At 39.1% G+C, this 21,618-nt stretch overlaps 2 protein-coding genes across 2 annotated transcripts; one reads left to right on the top strand and one right to left on the bottom strand.

Moving 5' to 3' along the window:
• Positions 1-1,044: 1,044 nt before the first annotated feature.
• LOC104856522 (olfactory receptor 2AG1) lies at positions 1,045-1,995 on the bottom strand. The gene has a single exon (XM_010615973.1). The coding sequence runs from the start codon at positions 1,993-1,995 to the stop codon at positions 1,045-1,047; it is 951 nt and encodes a 316-aa protein (XP_010614275.1).
• Positions 1,996-12,190: 10,195 nt separating this feature from the next.
• On the top strand, positions 12,191-13,159 carry LOC104856523 (olfactory receptor 2AG1). Its single transcript, XM_010615974.1, is given in 1 exon segment — positions 12,191-13,159. A coding segment is annotated over 1 exon segment (969 nt).
• The last annotated feature ends 8,459 nt before the right edge of the window (positions 13,160-21,618 follow it).

The raw sequence follows: 21,618 nt of genomic DNA, 5'->3' as shown, positions 1-21,618 counted from the left end.
AGGGAGGGAAGTGGAATGGAGGGATAATAATAGCAGGATACACCATGTAAAGGCACAAGCTCCCAACGAGGACTGTAACTGTACTGTATACCTAAAATGGACCAGTAAACTTAATGGAAATAAAAATGTGTTTGGACTGGCTAGCACCTCTGTCAGTTGCACAAGCTTTGGTTGTCCTGGTACCCTGCTTTTTGTCTCCCTTCTGTCTTTTAGTTTTTTCCCCTCAGGTCTGCATTGTGTACTAAGCAGGAGAATGGAGCCTACTGCAGAGGTTTCTGGTAATGTTTCAGGGCTCCCTATACAAGAATAGGAAGAATCACGGGACGGATCTCTTGGAAATGGGGTGGGGTCCAGGAGAGCAAGGGAGAGAGGGGGTGGAGGGGGAAGTAGGACTAACTACGTCATGTAAAGTAATCTAATGACCTCAACGAATGTAACAATTATATGTCATAAAGATGAGCTGAGAATAACAATACCAACAGGAATGAAATAGGAAAGGGGATTTAGAGACAGGGGAGAGAGGTGGGTGGAAAGGGGACTAAAAATAATGGGACAAGCTGTATCATATACACATACCCACTCTCAAAGTTGAGTGCAAACGTCACCGACATCAACCGTGTACTATTAAAAGAAAGAAAAAAAAAAGGAATCCATCAAGACCCTGAGGGTAATGGGGCTCTTGGAGTTTGCGCAGTCCAAAACCACTATTGTTTCCCACTGCTATGTGATATTGAAATGAAAAGTTAACTATCACGTCACTCGGTAATGTATCAGGATGATCACCTACCACAGACTGAGTCTAAGTCATTCAAAGCTCCCTCTTCCTTAGAACATTCTAATGTAAGGCTTCAGCAGGGCTAACTATCCGGCTTTAGTAGGCTGAGATGTACTGAGTGGATTCAGCTTGAGGTCTCTTTACACATCAACTACAAACATAAAGGATAATTTTAAAAAGTGTGTGCCATATCTCAGAATATATTAAAGAATGCATGACTACAGCAATCTGACTTGAAGAAATGGTGAGAGGTGAGCCATAAGCCCTCCTTAAATGATGGGGTGTATTGGCAGCATATATTTTCCTAAGACCCTCCTCAAAGCCCCCAGTACCTCCTTATTCCTCAGGCTATAAATCAGCGGGTTCAGGGCTGGGGTGACAATTGTGTAGAAAGTGGAGGTGATATTGTCCTGTTTGGGATTGTGGAAGGAACTGGGTAGGACATACATGAGTGTAGAAGCCCCATAATACATGGCAACCACAATCAAGTGGGAGGAGCAGGTGACAAGGGCTTTCTTCGTCCCCTCCTTTGAGGGCATGTGGAGCACAGTGAATAGAATTAGTGTGTAGGAGGCAACAACGACAACAAGAGGGGGAATCAGGAAGGTCACACCTGTCACATAAACCATGTGTTCATATCTAGAGGTATCTGCACAGGCCAGCTTCAGCAAGGGTAAAATCTCACAGAGAATGTGTGTGATTTCCCGGGACATGCAGAAAGAGAAGTGCATGGTGTATATAGTGTGTCCTAAAGCATTCAGGGATGCTAGGATCCAGGATGAGGCCACCATGAACCAGCAGACTCTAGATCTCATGAAGATCATGTAGTTCAGAGGATGACAGATGGCCACGTACCTGTCATAAGCCATGAAGGCCAGTAGGAGGTCCTCTGCACCACCCAGTGTGAGTTCCAGGAACATCTGAAGGGCACAGCCTCCAAAGGAGATGGTGTTCACTCTATACAGAAAATCCATGAGGGCCTTGGGAGTGACAACTGATGTGAGCAGGAGGTCCATGAGAGAGAGCTGGCCGAGCAGGAGGTACATGGGGACGTGGAGCCGGGCATCCATTGTGATGACCAGGAGCAGCAGGCCATTGCTGATCAGGGCCAACACATACAGGAGTGTGATTGTGGCACAGAGAACTTCAGGAGACCCACTGTCCTTCAGGATCCCCACCAAGATGAAGCCACTTTGTAAGGTGGAGTTACAGGGCTCCATTCTGTGAGTTTCTTTACTTGCCTAAAACCAGATGGTTTGTCAGTGGAAGCTCTTCTAAGGAGTTCAGTCTAGCTTTGCATTGTTCCAGGACACTGTGGGATGGGCAACAGAAATCCCATGAAGTATTTCTTTTTCTTTCTTTTTTTCTCATTGAGTTTATTGGTACATTTCAGGGATACAGTACAGTTACATTCATCACTGGGATCTTGTACCTCTACATGACAGGTCTTGGTTCTCATTTTTTCCCCTTGTCCCTTCCCTCCCTTCACCCCTCCTGCCCTCCCCATTTACAAACACTTTATTTCCTTTAGCCCTTTTCTCCCCATTTCACAATTTTTTTTCTTTCTCAGTCAAATTTCCCCTCTGGGTGGTAAATTTGTCTTTTTGTTTTTTAACTAAATCATGGTGAACCATCAGATAAATGGGAAGCAGGCATCTTGAGCACTCCTAATTATTAAGAATTTATTTTACACAAATTATTCATGAAAATAAGTCCCATATACATCTTTGTAAATTTGGGAAAATATTTCTGCCTTCATTATGAACAGATGCATTAGGCATTTGTTTAATATGTATGTTTTCTTCTCCAAATTTACTTTGAATAACAGTTTAATTTTTAAGGTTTTTATTTATAAAAATATCTTTGCCATCTTCTTTTATACCTACCTCAACTGAGGAATCTCTGGATTCTTGGACTACTTGATCTCTTGTGTAATTCAACTGTCCTCACCTTCTTGATGTGTGGACTGCTAGTCTGGAGATAGGAAGATTTCTGGACTGAGTCAATGGTTGGCCTGACATAGAGCTCAAGGTTCATCAGTAAAAACCTAACAAAAACAGTTTGCATATTTGAAGGTATTCAGGAAGAAGCAAGAAAAAGAAAAAATAAGATTGAATTTGTGGATGTATGGCAGTTATTGTGCTTAGGATAAATAAAAAATGGGTAACACAAAGGATACATTTTTAAAAAGGCCCAAAGCCATTACATTACCTGGGATTCATGGCAGCATTTTGACTATGAAAATAAAAGATTTCTGTAGTTCAAAACTCTTAGCAGTATGAGGAAGGATGCCGATCTGTTGACCCTGGAATACATTGGAGACTACTAGGGAAAGATGTTGAGAAGGAAAGGACATGGAGCATGTGGGGCGTATGTCACAGCCCCCTCTTAGCTGGAAGGCAGTTTTTTCATAGTTGAATGGAAAACTTAGTGGGTGTTGAGAGAGAAAATAATTTGTCGCCAAGTTCTTTAACTTTCCTTTGTATTATATATGCCTATTTCTCCTATCTTTTATTTATTTTTCAACCCAGGTTATCTGAGAGCTGGGACTTCCAAGAAGTAGAATCATAAAAGTCTTACATTGAAAGCCACATATGATATATTTCCTTTCATTCACTCAGTAAATATTTTTTTAAGAGTAGGAAAAATGTATTGAGAGAAAGACAGCTTCTGTCTAAGACAGACAGAAAGGGGACTGGAAAGTGGGTTGCCCCCACCCAGTAAATATTAACTAGGAACCTATACCACATTAGGCACCATTCTGATACTTGGGTGATGGCATAGATGTGAAAAATTGATCATACAAACACATCATCCAATGGTGATGGTGAATGCATCAAGGAAAATATGACATTCTATGTGACCATATAGAGTGACCTCTCAGAGGAAGTGTCACGTAAGCTATAGGCTGAGGATGAACAGTAACTTTCTGAGTCAAAATGGGTTAGAGCATAAAAAAAGAGAGAATCATAAATTTCAGGACCCTGAAAAACTATACAGTGATGTCTTCCCTGCACTTTGCCACAGTGAAGGAGCCATCCAGAGAAATGCCTTCTTTAAAGGAACAGCATCATAAATTTCAGGACCCTGAAAAACTACACAGTGATGTCTTCCCTGCACTTTGCCACAGTGAAGGAGCCATCCAGAGAAATGCCTTCTTTAAAATGATGTCATATTATTTTATGGAGAATCAGATCCTTACTTTACAAAATCCAAAGTGTAATTCTCACCTGAGAAACAGTGACTGAACTCCTTCTTTGCCTATCCACAACCAACAATATATTAAAAAACAATTCTGAGTTCTGTTTATCAAAATATTAGACTTGAAATACTCTTTTTTATTGGCTAAAAACATGAATGGATAGAGAAATAAAGAGAGGAAAAGAATAAGCTGGGAATATTCATTCATTGGTCTGCACCTAAATTTAAATAAGATTGCAAAGAGAATTTTTTAAAAAGCAGGGCTTGGGTAAAGTTGTATAACTAGGACTCTGCATCCTGGCTATGTGTCACTTGCCTCTGATTTAAGAATTTTGCTTTCCCTCCTTTTCGTTTGTTGTTTCCTTCCCTCCAGAGTCTGCTGCAGAGAACTACCAGAGAAAAACATGCCAGAACAAATGAAACCAGCTGGTGGTGACTGGAAACCTTAACTTGAAGTAAAAACAGTCAGAATATGTTGAAATTAATAGAGGAGCACTGTTACACTTCGTGGGAAATTGTAGATAATTACGACAATAAAGCTAAAATGTTATAAGCATATCTTTGTTTTCTCTATGTCCTTGCTTAGTGTATTTAAAATTTTTTCTTCACTTACATTGGACTTTTGTGGCACTTTTCGTGTTAAGCAGGCATGCAGAGAAGAATAACTTTAAACAATATTACGTAGTCCTCTTCCGAGGTACTATATTACTGGGCCCACATGAGACTTTTGTTTTTGAGACAGAGTCCCACAGTGTAGTTCAGGTTGTCCTTGAACTCACTATGTAGCCCAGGCTGGCCTTGAGCTCAAGGTGATCCTCCTGCCTCAACTGCTGAGAGCTGGGATTATAGGCACATGTGTCATCACACCCAGTTAACCGCATCAGACTACTGAAGTCGAGGAAAATGTAGGTATACAAAGGTATTGAGTCTTTCTGGGAAACCAAAATCAGGAATTCTACAAATTCAGGTCTAGCCAGTAGCATAGAATGACTACAAGTATCCCTGTATGTACGAGATTGATACATGTGCTAGACACCTAGACTGTAGAGAGGAGTGAGTGAGCAACAAAGCCCAAGAATTATAGGATCCAAGAAGGAGAGCAGTGTACCGTCTTGATCCCTTTTGTCAAGACTTACCTCAGAAGATCAATAGTTGTGTTGCCAGACCACACCAACTGCCCTGGGATTCATTTCAGGGATGAAAAGACCCAGGACCCTGAAGCAAGGGGAAGTGCTTATTCTGGCAGGATAGGATGTAGGTGGGTCTATGGCTGTGGCTGGGATCAGAGGTGAAGGGCTCCTCCAGTCACTGATATCGCCAGTTCATGCTGGCGAAAGAAACTAGCTGAGTGAACCTAGGACAGGATCCTGAGAAAGCAAGATGCTGGCTCTTCAGAAGGTCTGTCATCCACTCTCCCTATGAAGATGTGCTTCATAGCTATCGAGTGATTCTGCCTCAGTTTTGGGATCAGTGTACTCAGATTTTCTCAATTCCTCTCTTTCTGGGGTCCATGATAAAGACGAACACAGCAAGACTTTGGGGAAAGAGGTATTGGGGGAGCAACTCAAAAAAGAATCACCAGGGCCTCACCCCATTGTCCCTTGAGCAATAGAGGGACCTGGCCTTGTCCTGGGGGACATTTCATAGTCTCATCTCCTCATGTGATATGACCTCCTCTGAAAATGCTGCTCCAGGAAAGTGAATTTTAATGAATCCTCCAGGGCATGCCTCCGCACTAGCCATTTCTGCAAACGTCTCCCAGTAAATGGGCTCCGAAGCCTAGACTTGCTCTTACCCATAGGGTCTTGCTGAGGCTGTGCTGCCTACATTGATGCTATCTGTAGCTGACCCCGGAGATGGTCTCTGTGCAGCCTGCTGTCCAAATCCTAACCCGTTGTGACTTCTGTACGAGCTGTCATTCTCCATCTTCCTCTGTTTGGTGTAGGAGAAAAGTATTTGTAAGCATGGAAAGGACAAAATAAGGGCCTCATCAAACTGTCTGCCTATTCCTGTCTAGAAAGAGTTAAAACTCTGCTGTAGGGAGCAATTAAAAGGTTAAGTAGGAGAGATGACAAGCAGAGTGCCCAAGGAATTCTGCCAGGTGCCCTAAGTAGCCACTCTCTCCAGTAAAATGCAAAGGAGAGGAAAGGGAGGGGGGTCTACTTAGCAGAAAACTCCCATTTAGTGTATTAAATATATATTCACAACTGTGCACTCACACAGATATATATATTTCTCACTCTGTGGTCACTATATTACTGCATTAGATACGAATACATCCCTTTACTTAATCAGTAACTGGATCTTGTATGAAAAGTCTCTCCTAACCAACCCTTGCATTCCAGAGATAAGGCCCCGAGAAGGACACGCAGGGGAAAGAAAATCTGACAAAGTTCAGGAAGGAACGTCCACTTAGGTGACGGTGCCCAAGTTAGGGTCTCAGGGTCTGAAACCCGTCCAAAGATAGCCAATCAAGTCGTGACAAGCTCTGAGGGGAAGGGACCCTATCACTTGGGCCGAGGACAAAAGCCCATGGGTATCATGTTCCGGGCCCCTGCCCACTTCTCACAGCGTAGATTTTTGTTTTCTGATTTTTCATTCTTACAAAGTGGTTTTTTTTTCCCTTTTTAAACTTCACTCCTTTAATTCATTGATGGTGAGGAACAGTGGTGAGCACCCCACACACAATAGTCCCGCTGACCTGGGCTATTACCTGCTGGCAGTGCTTAACCTCATTAATTAGTGCTTAACCTGGCAGTGCTTAACCTCATTCCTGCACTGATTTATTGGACATTTCTATGCATTTCCGATTCTTTATTTCTTATTTCTAGCTGCTCACGCACGTGTGTACTTGTATATGTGCCTGAGTGTTCCTTTCCCCAAGGCCTCAGATGCTGTGAGTTCTGGGATGATATCACAGCACCAGCCTCAACTGTCCCCTCTTAGTTCAGGCTTTAGTCAATGACACCTGGTTTTTGCTTTATGCTCCCATGCCTCGGTCTGGTCTCCCTTTATTCACTCATCTCATTAGTAAATCCTAAAAAATCTGGGGCTGGAAACTTCATATGTTTTACCTTCAACATTAAGAAACTTAAAAATAAAGTATTATTTTCTTGATTAGAAAAAGATATATACAGTAAAATTATTATATAAGTACAAGAGAAAATATCTTTTTATTTAATTTTTAAAAATTTAGTTAATCTTATTGGTACATTTTAGATATAGATAATGATCATATTCATTACAGAGAATTTGTACCTGCACATGATATATCTTGATTATTTTTTCTCTTCAACCCCTCTTCCTCTCTTTATTTACAAAAAATTCATAGCCATTTTATCCTTCTTTCTTTTCCCTTCCTTTCCTTCTTCCTCCTCCCTAGTTTCTCTACCCATTTCAACATTTTCTTCCCATTTTATAATATCAATTATACATTTTAGTCCTTATTTCTGCTTTCATTTTCCCACACTAGAGAAATAATGCAATGTTTATTCATGTGTGTCCAATTTATTTCACTTAAGAGTAGAGTCTCAAGGTGCGTCCATTTACCTAGTAATGTCCCTAGTTTCTCATTCTTTATGGCTGAGTAGTACTCCACTGTATAAAAAAAAAACTCACATCTTTATCCGCTCATCAGTTCTTAGGTATTTGGGATGTTTGCAAGATTTAACTTTGACACACTGTTCCACTATAAACATGGGAATGCATACATTGCTGAGGTATGATGCTTTTGATTCTGTTGGGATGACACCAAGAAAGGGAATAGCTAGGTCAAATTCTAGTTTTAGCTTTTCCAAGAATCTCCACACTGATTTCTACAGTGGTTACACACTGGGACTATAGTCACTCCCACCAACAGTGGAGAAGGATTTCTTTTTCCCCGTAGTCCCATCCAGCATTGATTTTTTTTTATAACAACCATTCTGTCTGCAGTAAGATAGAATTTCAAAATTGTTTTAATTTGCATCTCTTGAATGCTAGTGATGTTGAACATTTTTTTCATATATTTATTTGCCATTTGTACTTCTTCATCTGAGAAGTATCTATTCATTTCAGATGTCTATTTTTGGATTTGGTCTTTAAATTTGGAAGGGGTCTGATTATTTTGAACTCTATGTATTTCAGATATCAGTTCTTTGAGGGACAGCTGGCAAATTTTTTTCCCACACAGTGGGTTTCTCTTCACTCTGTTGATTATATCTTTTGTTGTGCAAAAGCATTTTAATGAGATGAAATTCTTTGTGATATTTCCTGTGGGATCTAGGTTTTGCTCATAAAATTTTTATTATAAAAAGAACATGCCCAAAAGGATATGTATTAGGTTTCTATCAATTTAATGAAATAGCTAAGTAATTAATTTAGAAAGAGAAAAGTGTTGGTTTAGAGGATGTAGTTCAAGATTGAGGGGATCCTGCTAGATAGCAACGACAGGAGGGATGTGACAGAGAAAAAAAACTGTTCATGGCCAGGAAGCAAAAGAAGAGAAGAAGCCAGGGCCCCACAATCCTCTTTAAAGACACTCTCCCCAAAATCAAAGAACCACCCACTGGGCTCCAACTATTAAATGTTCCTATCATATCCCAATAACACCTCCCCAGAAGCAACACCTGCAACATGTGTACATTTGGGAGATATTTAAAGTGCATAGTGCAACAGGAGATTTTACTTGTATAAAATATGCACTCTTCACTTTAGAGCAGAAACCAGGAACAGCCCTTATGCCTACCAACAGGGGAATGCATAAATGTGAACAAAGGTATACCCTATGGAAAATAAAATGAAGGAATTAGAAGGTATCAGTGTCTACTATTTTTATACTAATTTTCTGAATATTTTAAAATTAAAAATAAATTCATATATATTTGTTGTTTTATTCATGCTGCGTTGATTGTAGAATGGCTGAATAGAGCTCATGAACACTGGCATTGCCTCACATATTTATGATTTTTGTGTGGTGAGAACATTAAAATCTACTCTCTAAGCACTTCTCAAGAATACAGTTCATAAATATTAATTGTAGTTAGTGCATTATACAATGCATGTTTTGAAGCTATTCCTCCCTTCTAACTGGAATTATGAATCCTGTGACTGATATCTGCACAATCATCCCATCCCCTTTGATTACCACTCCCCTTGTATGAGCTCAACTTTTTCATGGAAAATATTTTGAATATTTCTTATGAACCATGAGGATATTGTTCCCTTGTCCTATTTCTGACATTCTTACTCCACTGCCACCAAGGGATATTTACTTAGTGGTTAATCTGTCTGTCTCTGGAAGAATTTTGAATGTTTTACTTAATATTTACATTCAACAACTTCACTTATGGATTTTTTTTTGACACAGGGTCTCACTATGTAGTTGAGACTGACCTGGAATTCACTATGTAGCCCAGGCTGGTCTAGAACTCACAGCGATGCTCCTGTCTCAGCCTCCCAAGTGCTGGGATTACAGGCATGCACCACCACACCTGGCTTTATGGATTTCTTTTTAATTTTCTGCTCAATACGTAAAGAACTGAACTCCCTCTTCAAGCATTAGTGGTGGCAGACAACAGCAGCACCAAGGCATGTGCCCACACAGCTGCACAGCAAAGCGAGAGGTTGCACAGGAAATACACACATGGGAGCCTTTGCTTCCTGGTCCACTCAGCAATCAATTCTCTTTTGCAGAGTTCAGGGTGAGACAGGGTCTGACTGTGGTGATCAGGCTGGCCTTGAACTCACTGTGTAGTCCAGGCTGGCCTCCAACTGGTGGTGGTCCTCTTGCCTCAGCCTCCCTAATACTGAGATTACAGCAGTTCAACACCATGTCTGGCTCTCAGTAACCAATTTAGAAATGGGCCACCATCAGCTTCTATTTCAGAGTTGAATATAAGCCTATGGCCCCACAGAGCTCATTTAGCGAGAGAGGAGCACCAGAATATCAGCCCAGGAAACATGCCCAGGAGGATTCATTAGCAACCTATCTCTTGGACCTATATTTCCAGGGGAGCAGGGAAGCAGAAGAGCAGGGGAGCATTTTAGTTGACAGGGTAAGTCCCTCTGAAGATAGGTGTAGGATCAAGTACAGAGGTACTCATGGATCAGAAGTCCAAGCATCCTCCTGTGGGACAAAGAGCTTGCCCCAGGGAGAGTGTGGCCAAACACCAGTGCCTCCTTTGGGCAGCTCTTCCAATATCTACTTCCTCCAGAATCTCATGGCTTTCACTTTCAGCCTCATATGCTGGTGAGAATAAAGGAGAGAGTGGCATCTGGACCCAAGAACTCAGTCTGATAATTATCATAGGGTTATAGGGCTTCCCTCCTTGGGATCCTATGAGGGAAGCAGTTTCTACTAATTCTTCTCAGGTGACAGAATATTAAAGCTTTCTTCTTCCTCCATCGTAAACTACCCAAAGACTGCCTCTGCTGTCTGTGTGCACTGCTATCTCCAGAGAAGATCTGAACATTAATGGAAGGAAAAGAATACTGATAGCAGCTTAGTTGACCCTGTGAGACACTAAAGCTATTTAGAAAAATTTACACCAGCTGAACACAGAGGAAGAAAACATCTGCCCTCCAGATTTTTCATCGATTGTCCTTAACCTTCAAAGAACCCTCAAATGAGAGGAGTCTTTTTGGTTGGCCAGCTGTAATTCTGACCACCTAAGGTAAGGTCTTTGTTTATCTTTCAGGGAAATGCATAGTCTCTAGGCATGATGAGTCAAAAAATAAAGTCCAAAGTCAACCTTAAGAACATCCTCTAACCTGTCTGCCAACTTCTCTAGTAGTTTAGGTTTCACTGCCCTTTTCAATTTCTATATTTTTAAAACAACTTTGAACTGAAGAATGAACCACTTAGGACTGAAACATAGTCTATAGGGTAGTCCAGACTTGAGTATCTGCTTCCTGACAGGAATCTCAATACCTGTCTTTAAACCCTGTGTATTGTGCTAGCCTCTGGCAATGTGTTTTTGTACCTATCAGATTATGAATGTTCCCAAAGTGCCATAGAAGCAAGAAGTTATGTTATACTTGTAGCATTTTCTCATACCTTTTAGCTGGTAAGGACTAATGAACTCCTAAGAGGCCCATGGAAACTAATGAAATGTTACAAGCTATGTGGCATTATGTGGATAAATTATTTATAGAAGAGTATTTCATTTTCAAATATTTAACTGCATGCTCTGAGTTCACTTTATCTGTCCTGTTCCATGCTGCCTATCTCAGGCCCTTGCCTCTGTTGGTTTCTCCTTGGGAGTGGGTACCATGTACCATCAGGAGCTTTCTAAAAACAGAACTCTTCCTTCCAATCCCTCTAGTCCTTTCAGCACAAATGCTCTGAAATTCCAGAAGGAAGAGTAAACATCTAGGTTAAAGGCAGAAACCACAGGATTATTTGTCCTGATTACAATATATCAGAGGTGTTTTTTGTTGCTTTTCATCATTTTGCCCGAACAAACACTTTCATCTTGTGCAGGGCTTTTTCTATTATATTTCTGAGACTTTTCAGGATCACAATATATCATAGTCTGTTGAAAAATGAGTTTACAATCTTAAAAATTTAGTTCTAAAAACAAAACACAACAATCTGTCATTTCAGACTCTCCAGAATCTTTCTTTCTCTTATTTATGGAGAATGTAGAGATGCAATGGCCAAGAGATGTAAGGTGGACAGACTTGAGTGCTTCTAATCAGGCTTGGGACTAGCCTTGGATGCTACAAATAAAGTAGACTTAGGATAACTGGAAAAAGAAGTGGAATTGCTTTGTGTAATTCATATTCCCGAGCCAGTTTGGAATTTCCTATTCAAAACAGGTCTACGCAACACCTACCTGAATATTTAAAATATCATTCAAGCATTGTACTCTAGCTGCAATTAAATAAGGACAATTATGTAAGAATGCTTCTTAATCTTAGTAGAGAGATGGTTTAAACCTTTCTGGAAAAATACTTGTTCAGATTTAGTGTCCTGAGTGATATTTTCAAGTAGTGATCTCTTAATGTTTAGTTATTATCCCTGTTGAATTTTTTACTTAGGTAAATTAAGAATCAGAAATTCAGAATTCAAGAGACAAAGTCAATCACTAATGGAAAATATATCCTCTCATGGATTTAATAATGGGTGCTCTAAGGAGTTTCTGATGCTACAAAATTAGGGCTCATCTCAGCAACACTTACAGAAAATCTGCCTGGTTCTAGGAAACAAATAAACAAACAAAAACATACAGAATGGAGCTCTGGAACTCCACCTCAGGAAGTGGCTTCATCTTGGTGGGGATCCTGAAGGACAGTGGGTCTCCTGAAATGCTCTGTGCCTCAATCACAGTCCTGTATGTGTTGGCCCTGGTCAGCAATGGCCTGCTGCTCCTGGTCATCACAATGGATGCCCGGCTCCACATCCCCATGTACCTCCTGCTCGGCCAGCTCTCTCTCATGGACCTCCTGTTCGTATCAGTTGTCACTCCCAAGGCCCTCATGGATTTTCTGTATAGAGTGAACACCATCTCCTTTGGAGGCTGTGCCCTTCAGATGTTCCTGGCACTGACACTGGGTGGTGCGGAGGACCTCCTACTGGCCTTCATGGCTTATGACAGGTATGTGGCCATCTGTCATCCTCTGAACTACATGATCTTCATGAGATCTAGAGTCTGCTGGTTCATGGTGGCCTCGTCCTGGATCCTGGCATTCCTCAGTGCTCTGTGATATACTGTATATACCATGCACTATCCCTTCTGCAAAGCCCGGAAGATCAAACACCTGTTCTGTGAGATTTTACCCTTGCTGAAGCTGGCCTGTGCAGACACCTCCAGATATGAGCTCATGGTTTATGTGATGGGTGTGACCTTCCTGATTCCCCCTCTTGTTGCTATTGTTGCCTCCTACACACTAATTCTATTCACTGTGCTCCACATGCCCTCAAAGGAGGGGAGGAAGAAAGCATTTGTCACCTGCTCCTCCCACTTGATTGTGGTTGGCATGTATTATGGGGCTGCTACACTCATGTATGTCCTACCCAGTTCCTTCCACAATCCCAAACAGGAAAATATCATTTCTGCATTCTACACAATTGTCACCCCAGCCCTGAACCCGCTGATTTATAGCCTGAGGAATAAAGAGGTCATGGGGGCTTTGAGGAGGGTCTTGGGAAAATATATGCTGCCAACACATCCAACCTTCTCTGTAGGTCCTCAAAGTTAATTCTTCCTCAAACTCTAAGGAATTCTCTTTTGAATTGAATACTCATTGTAAAACTAATATAGAGTAATTTAGCTATGTTTGGAAGAGGAGTGTTGAGATTTCCATATTTTTTAGATGAATTAATCATATTAAAAGCCCGGATAAAGCTGACAGTGTTGTCTAGTGTCACACTTAGTAGCAGTTCAGTTCGTGTGTTTTGCTTCATGTGCACTCTTTTCCTCTCTCTGAGCATCAACTGTTTCAGATAGTTCAGTACTTATCTCTGTATATTTGTATTTAAATGAGAATATTTTCTAGTGTTTAAAATTCAAATAGTAAGGAAATTAATAAAATACAAGTAGAAAGTTAGAACATGTCATGAGCAAGGGTCATGGTAAAATAATTTAAGCAAACAGGATGAAACAGTGCTTTTCTATTTTTCTAAACCTGTCTGGAAATATTTCAACAGTTTTTAAAGGTTCATAATTTTAGCATGTGTATCTAACTTAAATACTATATGAGGCATGCATGTACAATTACATCAAGTAGTAAATACTCCACAGCACATATCATTTTCATGTATGTATTAGTAAATGAATTTTTTTTAAATGAGGAGAAATGCACTTCATTTTCTTGGGAACTTAAATATGCTATATACCTACTAGATTATTTAAAACTATTTTTAGAGTAAAACACATACAACAAAGCTTGGAATTCCACTTTGAAGCTCAAAAATAACATGGTTGATCATGAGTGACACTACTTTTGAGGCATATTGCTGGTTTTGGAATTTAGGTATCTCATTTTATGTGTCATCCCCCCAAATAAAATAGTACTCTATTGATTCATTTATAACAGTAAAAGAAGTTGTTTTTTATTTTGAACTCATAAAAATGGAAAATAAAACAATGGTTATGGAACCAGAGGAGGATGGCTCACAAGAGGGATAGCAGAAGCACATCGATGGATACTGAGCTTCAGTTAGATAGGAGCAGGAAGCTCTGGTGTGCTACTGCACTGTCGAGTGACTGTGGCTAACAGTAACATGTACATCTTTCAAAAGGATAGAAGAAAGGATTTAAAAAGTTCCCACCATGAATAATGATGAATGTTAGAGGAAATAAATATGTTCATTCTAACTTAAATATTATGCTATACTTACAGGTACTGAAACATAATACAGTACCTCACTAATATGTATACATTTTCTGATTTATGTATCAGTTAAAAATAAATAAGAAGTTTTTACATTAAAGTTAATATACTATGCATAGGCAAAAGTCTTGTAAAATTTTCTTAAGATGAATTTTATTCTTTTTTTTCCCCCCAGTACCAGGGATCAAATTCAGGACTTTGCGCTTGTGAGGCAGGCACGGCACCATTCTGGCCACAGAGTTTACTGATCTGATATGTTCATGTAGAATGGACCTGTTTGTACATAGAGATATTCTTTCCTGTATGGAGCAGTGGTAGAATAGAGCATCTTGGGTCAGTTGTTTGAATTCAAAGATCAGAATTCAGCCAATCCACATTAACTGTGTAATTTTGAGCATATTACTTTAGATGTATCAGTTTTAGTCTGCAGCTTTGAAAGATGTAAGTTGAAAAAAATGAAAGACCTATTTCAACATTTAGGGAGGCATTAGGCATATAATCATGACTATATAAATCTTAATTTTTCAATGATTAAATCATCCTGAAAATGCTAAATGATGGTATAATATTATATCACATGGATATTTTGTACTGTAACTAGCTATGTCATCACTGTGATATGTGTACATCTGTGTATGTATTATATCAATAATATTGGACTCTTGGATGTGTGACTGATTTTCTCCCCTTAGTAAAATGCTTACAAGTGGAGCTATGATGTTAAAGTTAAAATTAAATGATTAAAGATTTCTTTAAAATATTAAACATTTTCATTAAATTTTACATGTAAAAATCTATATTAATTTCTTGGTTCTGCAGTCATCTGAACAAAATTATAGAGATTCAGCACATTCCATTAAACAAACAAACAAACAAACAAAAAACAAAGAAAAGAATAATATCCAGAAAACAGCAAAGTTCTGTTGCTGCTGTGGTACCTGGCACCATTTTTTCTATTAGCCTCTTAATTTCTTACATATACAATTTATGTTATTCGCATATTAAGTTTACATTTTTCTTATTGTAGTTCTTTGCAACTTGAAGATTGAGGACACAGATGCATTGGGTATTATATTTAGGCTAATAAGTTCTTTGTAATTTGTTGTGTAACACTTTGATATCACTTTGATAGAATTTTCTCCCTCTACTGGGTGTTGAACCCTGGTCCTTCCCACTGAGCTAGACTTCTCACATGTTGACACAGGCTCTCACTCGCAATCCTCCTGCTCTAGCTTCCAGGTACTCATATTACAGGTGTGCACCCCAACAGCCAGCTTTATGACATGCTCTTTAATGGAGAAAAAGGGGTTGAAATATATGCATAGTAAAAGACATCCATCTTTTCTTTTAAGTATTTTACTGTTTGGATATAATTTTTTCTATTTAGGTAACTATATATTTTACAATTTTTTTCTTACTTACAATTTACATTTAAATTTTAAGATAAACAAAAGTAAAAATATATCAATCTCCTAATAATATTTTGAAATAATTCTTCCGTGTTTCATTAATTTATCCTATCTTCTTCATCAGTTTGTGTTCTATTAAGCCACATTAGCTACCTGCTTAATTCTAGCATATTTTTCCTCCTCATTCTTTTTGAAGACATTTGATTCCATGCACTACATCTTAAAAGCCCACTGGAAATATAATTGTGAGCATATTCAACTTTGCAGTTAATTTTTATTTTGGGAATTTTTACAGTATTTAGCCTTGCTTTTCAGAACATTATATACTGTTATACTTCTGAGTCTTCTCACTTTTGAAAATATTTTTTATTTTACTTGAGTTGATTAGTATGTGAGTGTACTACATAATGTTAAAGGGAGTGATGTTAAAGGGCTAAAGGGAGTGATGGGGAATGGGGAAAAATAAGAAACAAGATAATTCATGTAAAGGTGCAAGATCCCAGTGATGAATGTAAGTGTATGTTATACCTAAAATGTACCAATAAACTTAATAAATATTTTTTAAAATGTATATTCTGATTTTGTGGGGTGGAGCACTCTGCAGACACCTACTAAGTTCATTTGTTTAAAGTCTTGGTTCAGTTCTATTATTTCATTGTTGATTTTTTGTCTAGACGATCTGTCTATTTGTGTCAGTGGAGTATTGAGATCCCCCACTACAGCTGTATTAGTGATTATTTCAGTTTTCATATCCATTAATATTTGTTTCATATAGTTGGGGGCATTAGTATTTGGTGCATATATATTTATGATTGTCATTTCTTCTTCTTTATAGTTCTCTTTACAAGGATGTAATGGCCTCCTTTGTTTCTCTTAATTACTTTTGGTTTGAAATCTTCTGTCTGCAAATAAGATAGATAACCCTGCTTTTTTCTGGGCTCCTCTTGCGTGGAGAAATGTTTTCCATCCTTTTACTTTCAGTCTATGAATTTTTTCATGAATTAAGTGGGTTTCTTGTATGCAGCATATTGTTGGATTTGCTGCTTAATAAATTTTGCTGGTCTTTTTCTTTTGATTGGTGAATTGAGATCATTGATATTGATAGTTATAACTGATATTTATTGGCTTTTCATTGTCATGTTAATTTCCTGTTGTTGGCTCTTTTATTTTTAATTTTTCCCCCTCTTCCTTTAATTTCTTACCTTGCCTGGTATATTTGCTCTGTTGGCCCTTATGGAGTTGTGATTTTTTTTTTTTGAGACAGGGGTCTCACTATGTAGTTGTGACCTGGAACTCACTATGTGGCCCAGGTTGGTCTCGATCTCACAGTGATCCTTCTGCCTCAGCCTCCCAAGTGCTGGGATTACAGGTATGTGCCACCATGCCCGGTAGGAGTTGTGGTCTTCGAGGTCTTTTTCCAGGATATTGTTTAGAATTTCTTGCAGTGCTGCTTTGGTGGTACTGAAATTTCTCAGGTGTTCCTTGTCATGGAAGTATCTTATCTCCCCATCAATTTTGAAAGATAGTATTGCAGGATACATCAGTCTAGGTTGGAGATTATTTTCTTTTAGGAGTTGAAAGACCTCACTCCAGGCTCTCCTTGACTTGAGAGTTTGTGTTGAAAAGTCTGCTGTAATTCTGATGGGCATCTGCTTGCATGTGATTTGATTTTTTTCTCTAACTGCTTGTAGTATTTCGTTCTTCTGTTGGGTTTGGTGACCTTGATTATTATGGGTCTAAGTGTAGATTTTTTTAAATCATGGCTATGTGGGGTCTTATATGCCTCATTTATCTGTATGTCAAATTCTTTTCCTCTGTTTGGGGAGTTTCTGTCAATAATTCTGTGAACAGGTTTTTTATTTCATTTGTACTTTCTCCTGCTATTTCATGGATTAATATCAATCTTATATTATTCTTCTTTGCATCATCTATGAGTTACTGATTTCTCATGATCCCTTACTGTTCTTAAGAGATCTCTCTTTTCATCGTCACTAACAGCTATCCTGTCTTCTATGTCAGATATTCTATCTTCATATTTGCTCATTCTGCTTCAAATGCTTTTGATGGTGTTTTTAATTTGCTGGATGCCTGTTTGAATCTGTTTCACAGATTCCATTTCTTTCCTATGTTGTATTTTCATGGTTTCCATTTCTTTCCTATGCTGGGCATTCATGGTTTCCATCATGGTCCTAAGCTCATCTATTTTTTTAAAATCTGTTTTTGTTCTAGATTCCCTAATATGTCTTTCATTCTTCTTACCATCTCTGTAGTTATCTGGGAAATTATTTCTGCTTTGAAATTTTCTAGGGCCAAATTTATCTGTTCTTTTTTTTTTTTTTTTTTACTTCCTGTGCTATTGATTCAGGGTCTCCAGAAGGTTGACTGTCAGACTTTTGCACCTCATTCCCCCAGAGTTTTCTTTTGGTGAGCTGTAAGTCTGTGTTTGTGCCTTGTTCAAATGTCTTCTCGTTTGTATTTTTGTTATTGGTACTGCCATTGGTTTAATTCCTGGGTTAATACTTCAGTCTTCTAGATATAGCTGGTCATTAGGTTTTGGGTTTCTAATTACTCTGATGCATTCTCATTTTCATAATATCAGGGTGGACAACTGATTAGATCAATCATAATACCTTAGCCCAAGTGATAGAATCAGTGACAATAGCGTCAAGCACAGTTTAGAAAATGACAGTATGTGGTAGTTATTTATCTATCACTTTCAATGCTGTTCATTAAATCAAAATTGAGGACCAGCCCAAAATATGTTTATAGTGAATAAACTCTTCAGTATAGCAACTTTACCCTTCAGGATGGGGACTTGGAAGGAGTTGGGGAGGGAGGGATAGATTAGGAAAGGTTAGAAGTGAGGCCAGAGAACACAGGAAGATCACTCAAACTCTAGGAAGCTGTTGAGGAGAAGAGGAGAAGACAGAACAAAATATACACAAGAAAAGAACAAACTAACAGAAACAGAAAGACTAGAGACTGTAATCACTTTCTTTTAAAACTAATGACAATCAGCTGGGCATGGTGGCACACATCTGTAATCCTTGCACTCTGGAGGCTGAGGCAGGAGGATCGCTGTGAGTTCAAGACCAGCCTGGGCTATATAGTGAGTTCCAAGTCAGTCTCTATATAGTGAGACCCTGTCTCAAAAAACTAATGACAATCAAGAGAAGGAAAAAGAGAAGAAAAAGAAAAGAAATAATATAAAATTGAATGAGGACATTAACAGGAACAAAAAGGGAGAGAAATGAAGAATAGGATGGGAGAGAGAGGAAGAAAAGAAAAAGAAGAGAAAAAAAGGAAAATATGAAGAAGAGAAAAAGACATAAAACTATTTATAAAATGATTAAAGATAAGAGAAAAACATTATTTTGAAAAGAAAATATATAGATAGAGGGCCTCCTTCAGGGTTTACCTCTGTTGACATAATAGAAAGTGTGGGGAGGAGTGTGCTGATCTAAGATAATTAGTCTCAGCTTTAAGCTGACTTTTGGCCCCAGATGAGATCTCTGACCTCTTGGCTGGGTTGAACTCTGTAAGGTTCTACTGCAGATTCCAGCTGTCCTTCCCCTGAAGATAGTTCAGGTTCCAATGTGAGGTGCTGGTCCCTCCAACTTACCAGCTACAGTGGTCTGGTGTGGATTTATTGTAGAGATTTTCTTTTCCAGTGGGCTTCAGTTTTCATCTAGGAACCTCAGAGAGGCTCTCTTTCTCTTGTTTGTGGTGGGGGGCACACAAACATGGCTGAGTCGGTGCCCATGAAGCTGGGCTCCTGTGTTGCTCCTCACCAAAGGTGTAGGCTCACTAGAGTATTGAATGCTGCTACTGGGCTCCTCTCTGAATTTAATTTCTTGTCATGCCCAGTGGATTCATTGTGTTGGGCTTCCTGGGGTTGTGATCTTCACTGTCTTTTCCTAGGATATTGTTTAAAACTGTTTGAGGTGCTGGTTTGGTAATCATGAAGTTCTTCAGGTGCTCTTTGTCATGCAAGTATCTTTTTCTCCATCAATTTTGAAAGATAATTTCAAGATACATCAATCTGGGGTGGAGACTGTTTTCCTTTAGAGCTTGAAATTCATTACTCTCCTCTCTTCTTGCCCTGTGCGTTTATGTTGAGAAGTCTGCTGTGATTCTGATGGATTTTCCTTTGTATGTGCTTTACTTCTTTTCTCTAACTGCTTATAGAATTTTGTTCTTCTGTGGGTTTCTGGAATCCTAACTATTATATGCCTAGGTATAGATTTTCTTTTTATCATGGCTAGTTGGAGTACTGTAAGCCTCACTTATCTATATGTGAAGTTCTTTCCCGCTATTTGGGAAGTTTTCTGCCATTACTTCTATGAAGAGTTTTTTTTTTAATGTTTTCTGCACTCTCTCTTGTTTCTTTTTTTTCTTTCTTTTTTGGTTTTGTTGTTGTTGTTGTTGTTGTTGTTGTTGTTGTTGTTGTTGTTGCTGTTGTTTGAGACAGGGTCTCACTATGTAGTTGAGACTGAACTGGAACTCACTATGTAGCCCAGGTTGGTCTCGAACTCACAGCAATCCTCCTGCCTCAGCCTCCCGAGTGCTGGGATTACAGGCATGTGCCTGGCTTCCTGTTTCGTCATTGACTCTATTAATTAAGTTATTCATCTTTCAATCATCTAGCAGCTGCTGGATTGATCTCTTGTGTCCCTTACTATTGTTAAGAGATTTTTCTTTTCCTGGTCAATAATTGCAATTCTATGTTCTATATCTGAAATTTTGTTCTTGTATTGACTCATTCTGCTGCCTGAAATTTCAGTAGAGTTTTAATCTCCTGGAAATCTGTTTACATCTGTTTTATGGATTCCATTTGCATCCTATATTGGGATTCCTTCATGTTTCTTAGCTCTCCCTTTTTTATTAACCTGTGTCTGCTCTAGATTTATTAATCTTGTATTGAAATATGGGCACAATCTCTGCTGTAATCTGAGAAATTATTTTTCATTTCATTTTCTTCAGGTCCTCTTTCATTGCCAGTTCATGGAGTCCAAGTAATTGAGTATCAGATTGTTCCATCTCTTGTCACTTTGGGATTGGCTTGGGTGATCTGGCAGTCTTGTTTTGAGACTTATTTCCTTGTCATCTCATTTCAACAGATGCAACCTGCTGTGTCTTTGTTGAGGAAACATTTGCTCACCCAGTGATCTTCAATTCTCAGAAAGCCACCGAGCAGTCTTTACTCTGCTGCTCCCAGTACACCAAATCCTGGGTTGAGAATGGTGGCTTTCTATATCCTTGAGCTGATCTGTTGTCAGGGTGAGCTTTTGGCTGAGGCCTGTGCACCCTTGAGATGATATCTAGTAAACCTCTAGCTGGGACCCTTATGTAGCTGTTATCTGAGAGGGCCTTTGGCTGGGGGCTGTGTGTCCCAGTTCTTGTTTCCTGGGTAGGCTCCTTGCTAGGGTCTTCAGGTATTTATAAATGGTATCAGGGTGAGCCTCTTGCTGTTGCTTTTGTGTCTATGTAGTTCTTTTCCAGGTGGGCCCTTGGCTATTGCCAGTGGTATGGCAGGACTCTGGATGAAGGTTTTGTGTCTGTACAGATCTTTTCTAGGTGGGCCATGGCTTGGGCACATTTGGTTGCACCTCTGGGTCTTTGCTGGGACCTGCCTGCATCCAGGCCACTCTGGTCCCTGGGATGTGTACACACTTACTGATGGTATGGCGAAATGCCTGTACCTTTATATTTTTATTCTTATTTTTTCCTCATTCCCCTGCCCGTTTTTCAACCCTTCCACCCATATCTATTTACAAAGACTTTGCTTCCATTTTTTGATTTTCTCAAATTAATTCCAAGGACCACATTTTCATAAATTCACCTAGTGATTTATTTTTCTGGATAAAACTTTTGGCATACATTCTTGGACATGTCAAATTTCACTTTTCTTTGTTT

Source organism: Fukomys damarensis, unplaced genomic scaffold (genome assembly GCF_012274545.1).
Source record: "Fukomys damarensis isolate Sample0158 unplaced genomic scaffold, DMR_v1.0_HiC HiC_scaffold_16, whole genome shotgun sequence".
Lineage (NCBI taxonomy): Eukaryota > Metazoa > Chordata > Mammalia > Rodentia > Bathyergidae > Fukomys > Fukomys damarensis.
The sequence above is the reverse complement of the archived record's forward strand: the minus strand, read 5'-3'. Positions and strand labels throughout refer to the sequence as shown.

Coding starts and splice junctions, on each gene's coding strand:
- LOC104856522 (XM_010615973.1), bottom strand. CDS start 1,995: ATGGAGCCCTGTAACTCCACCTTACAAAGTGGCTTCATCTTGGTGGGG.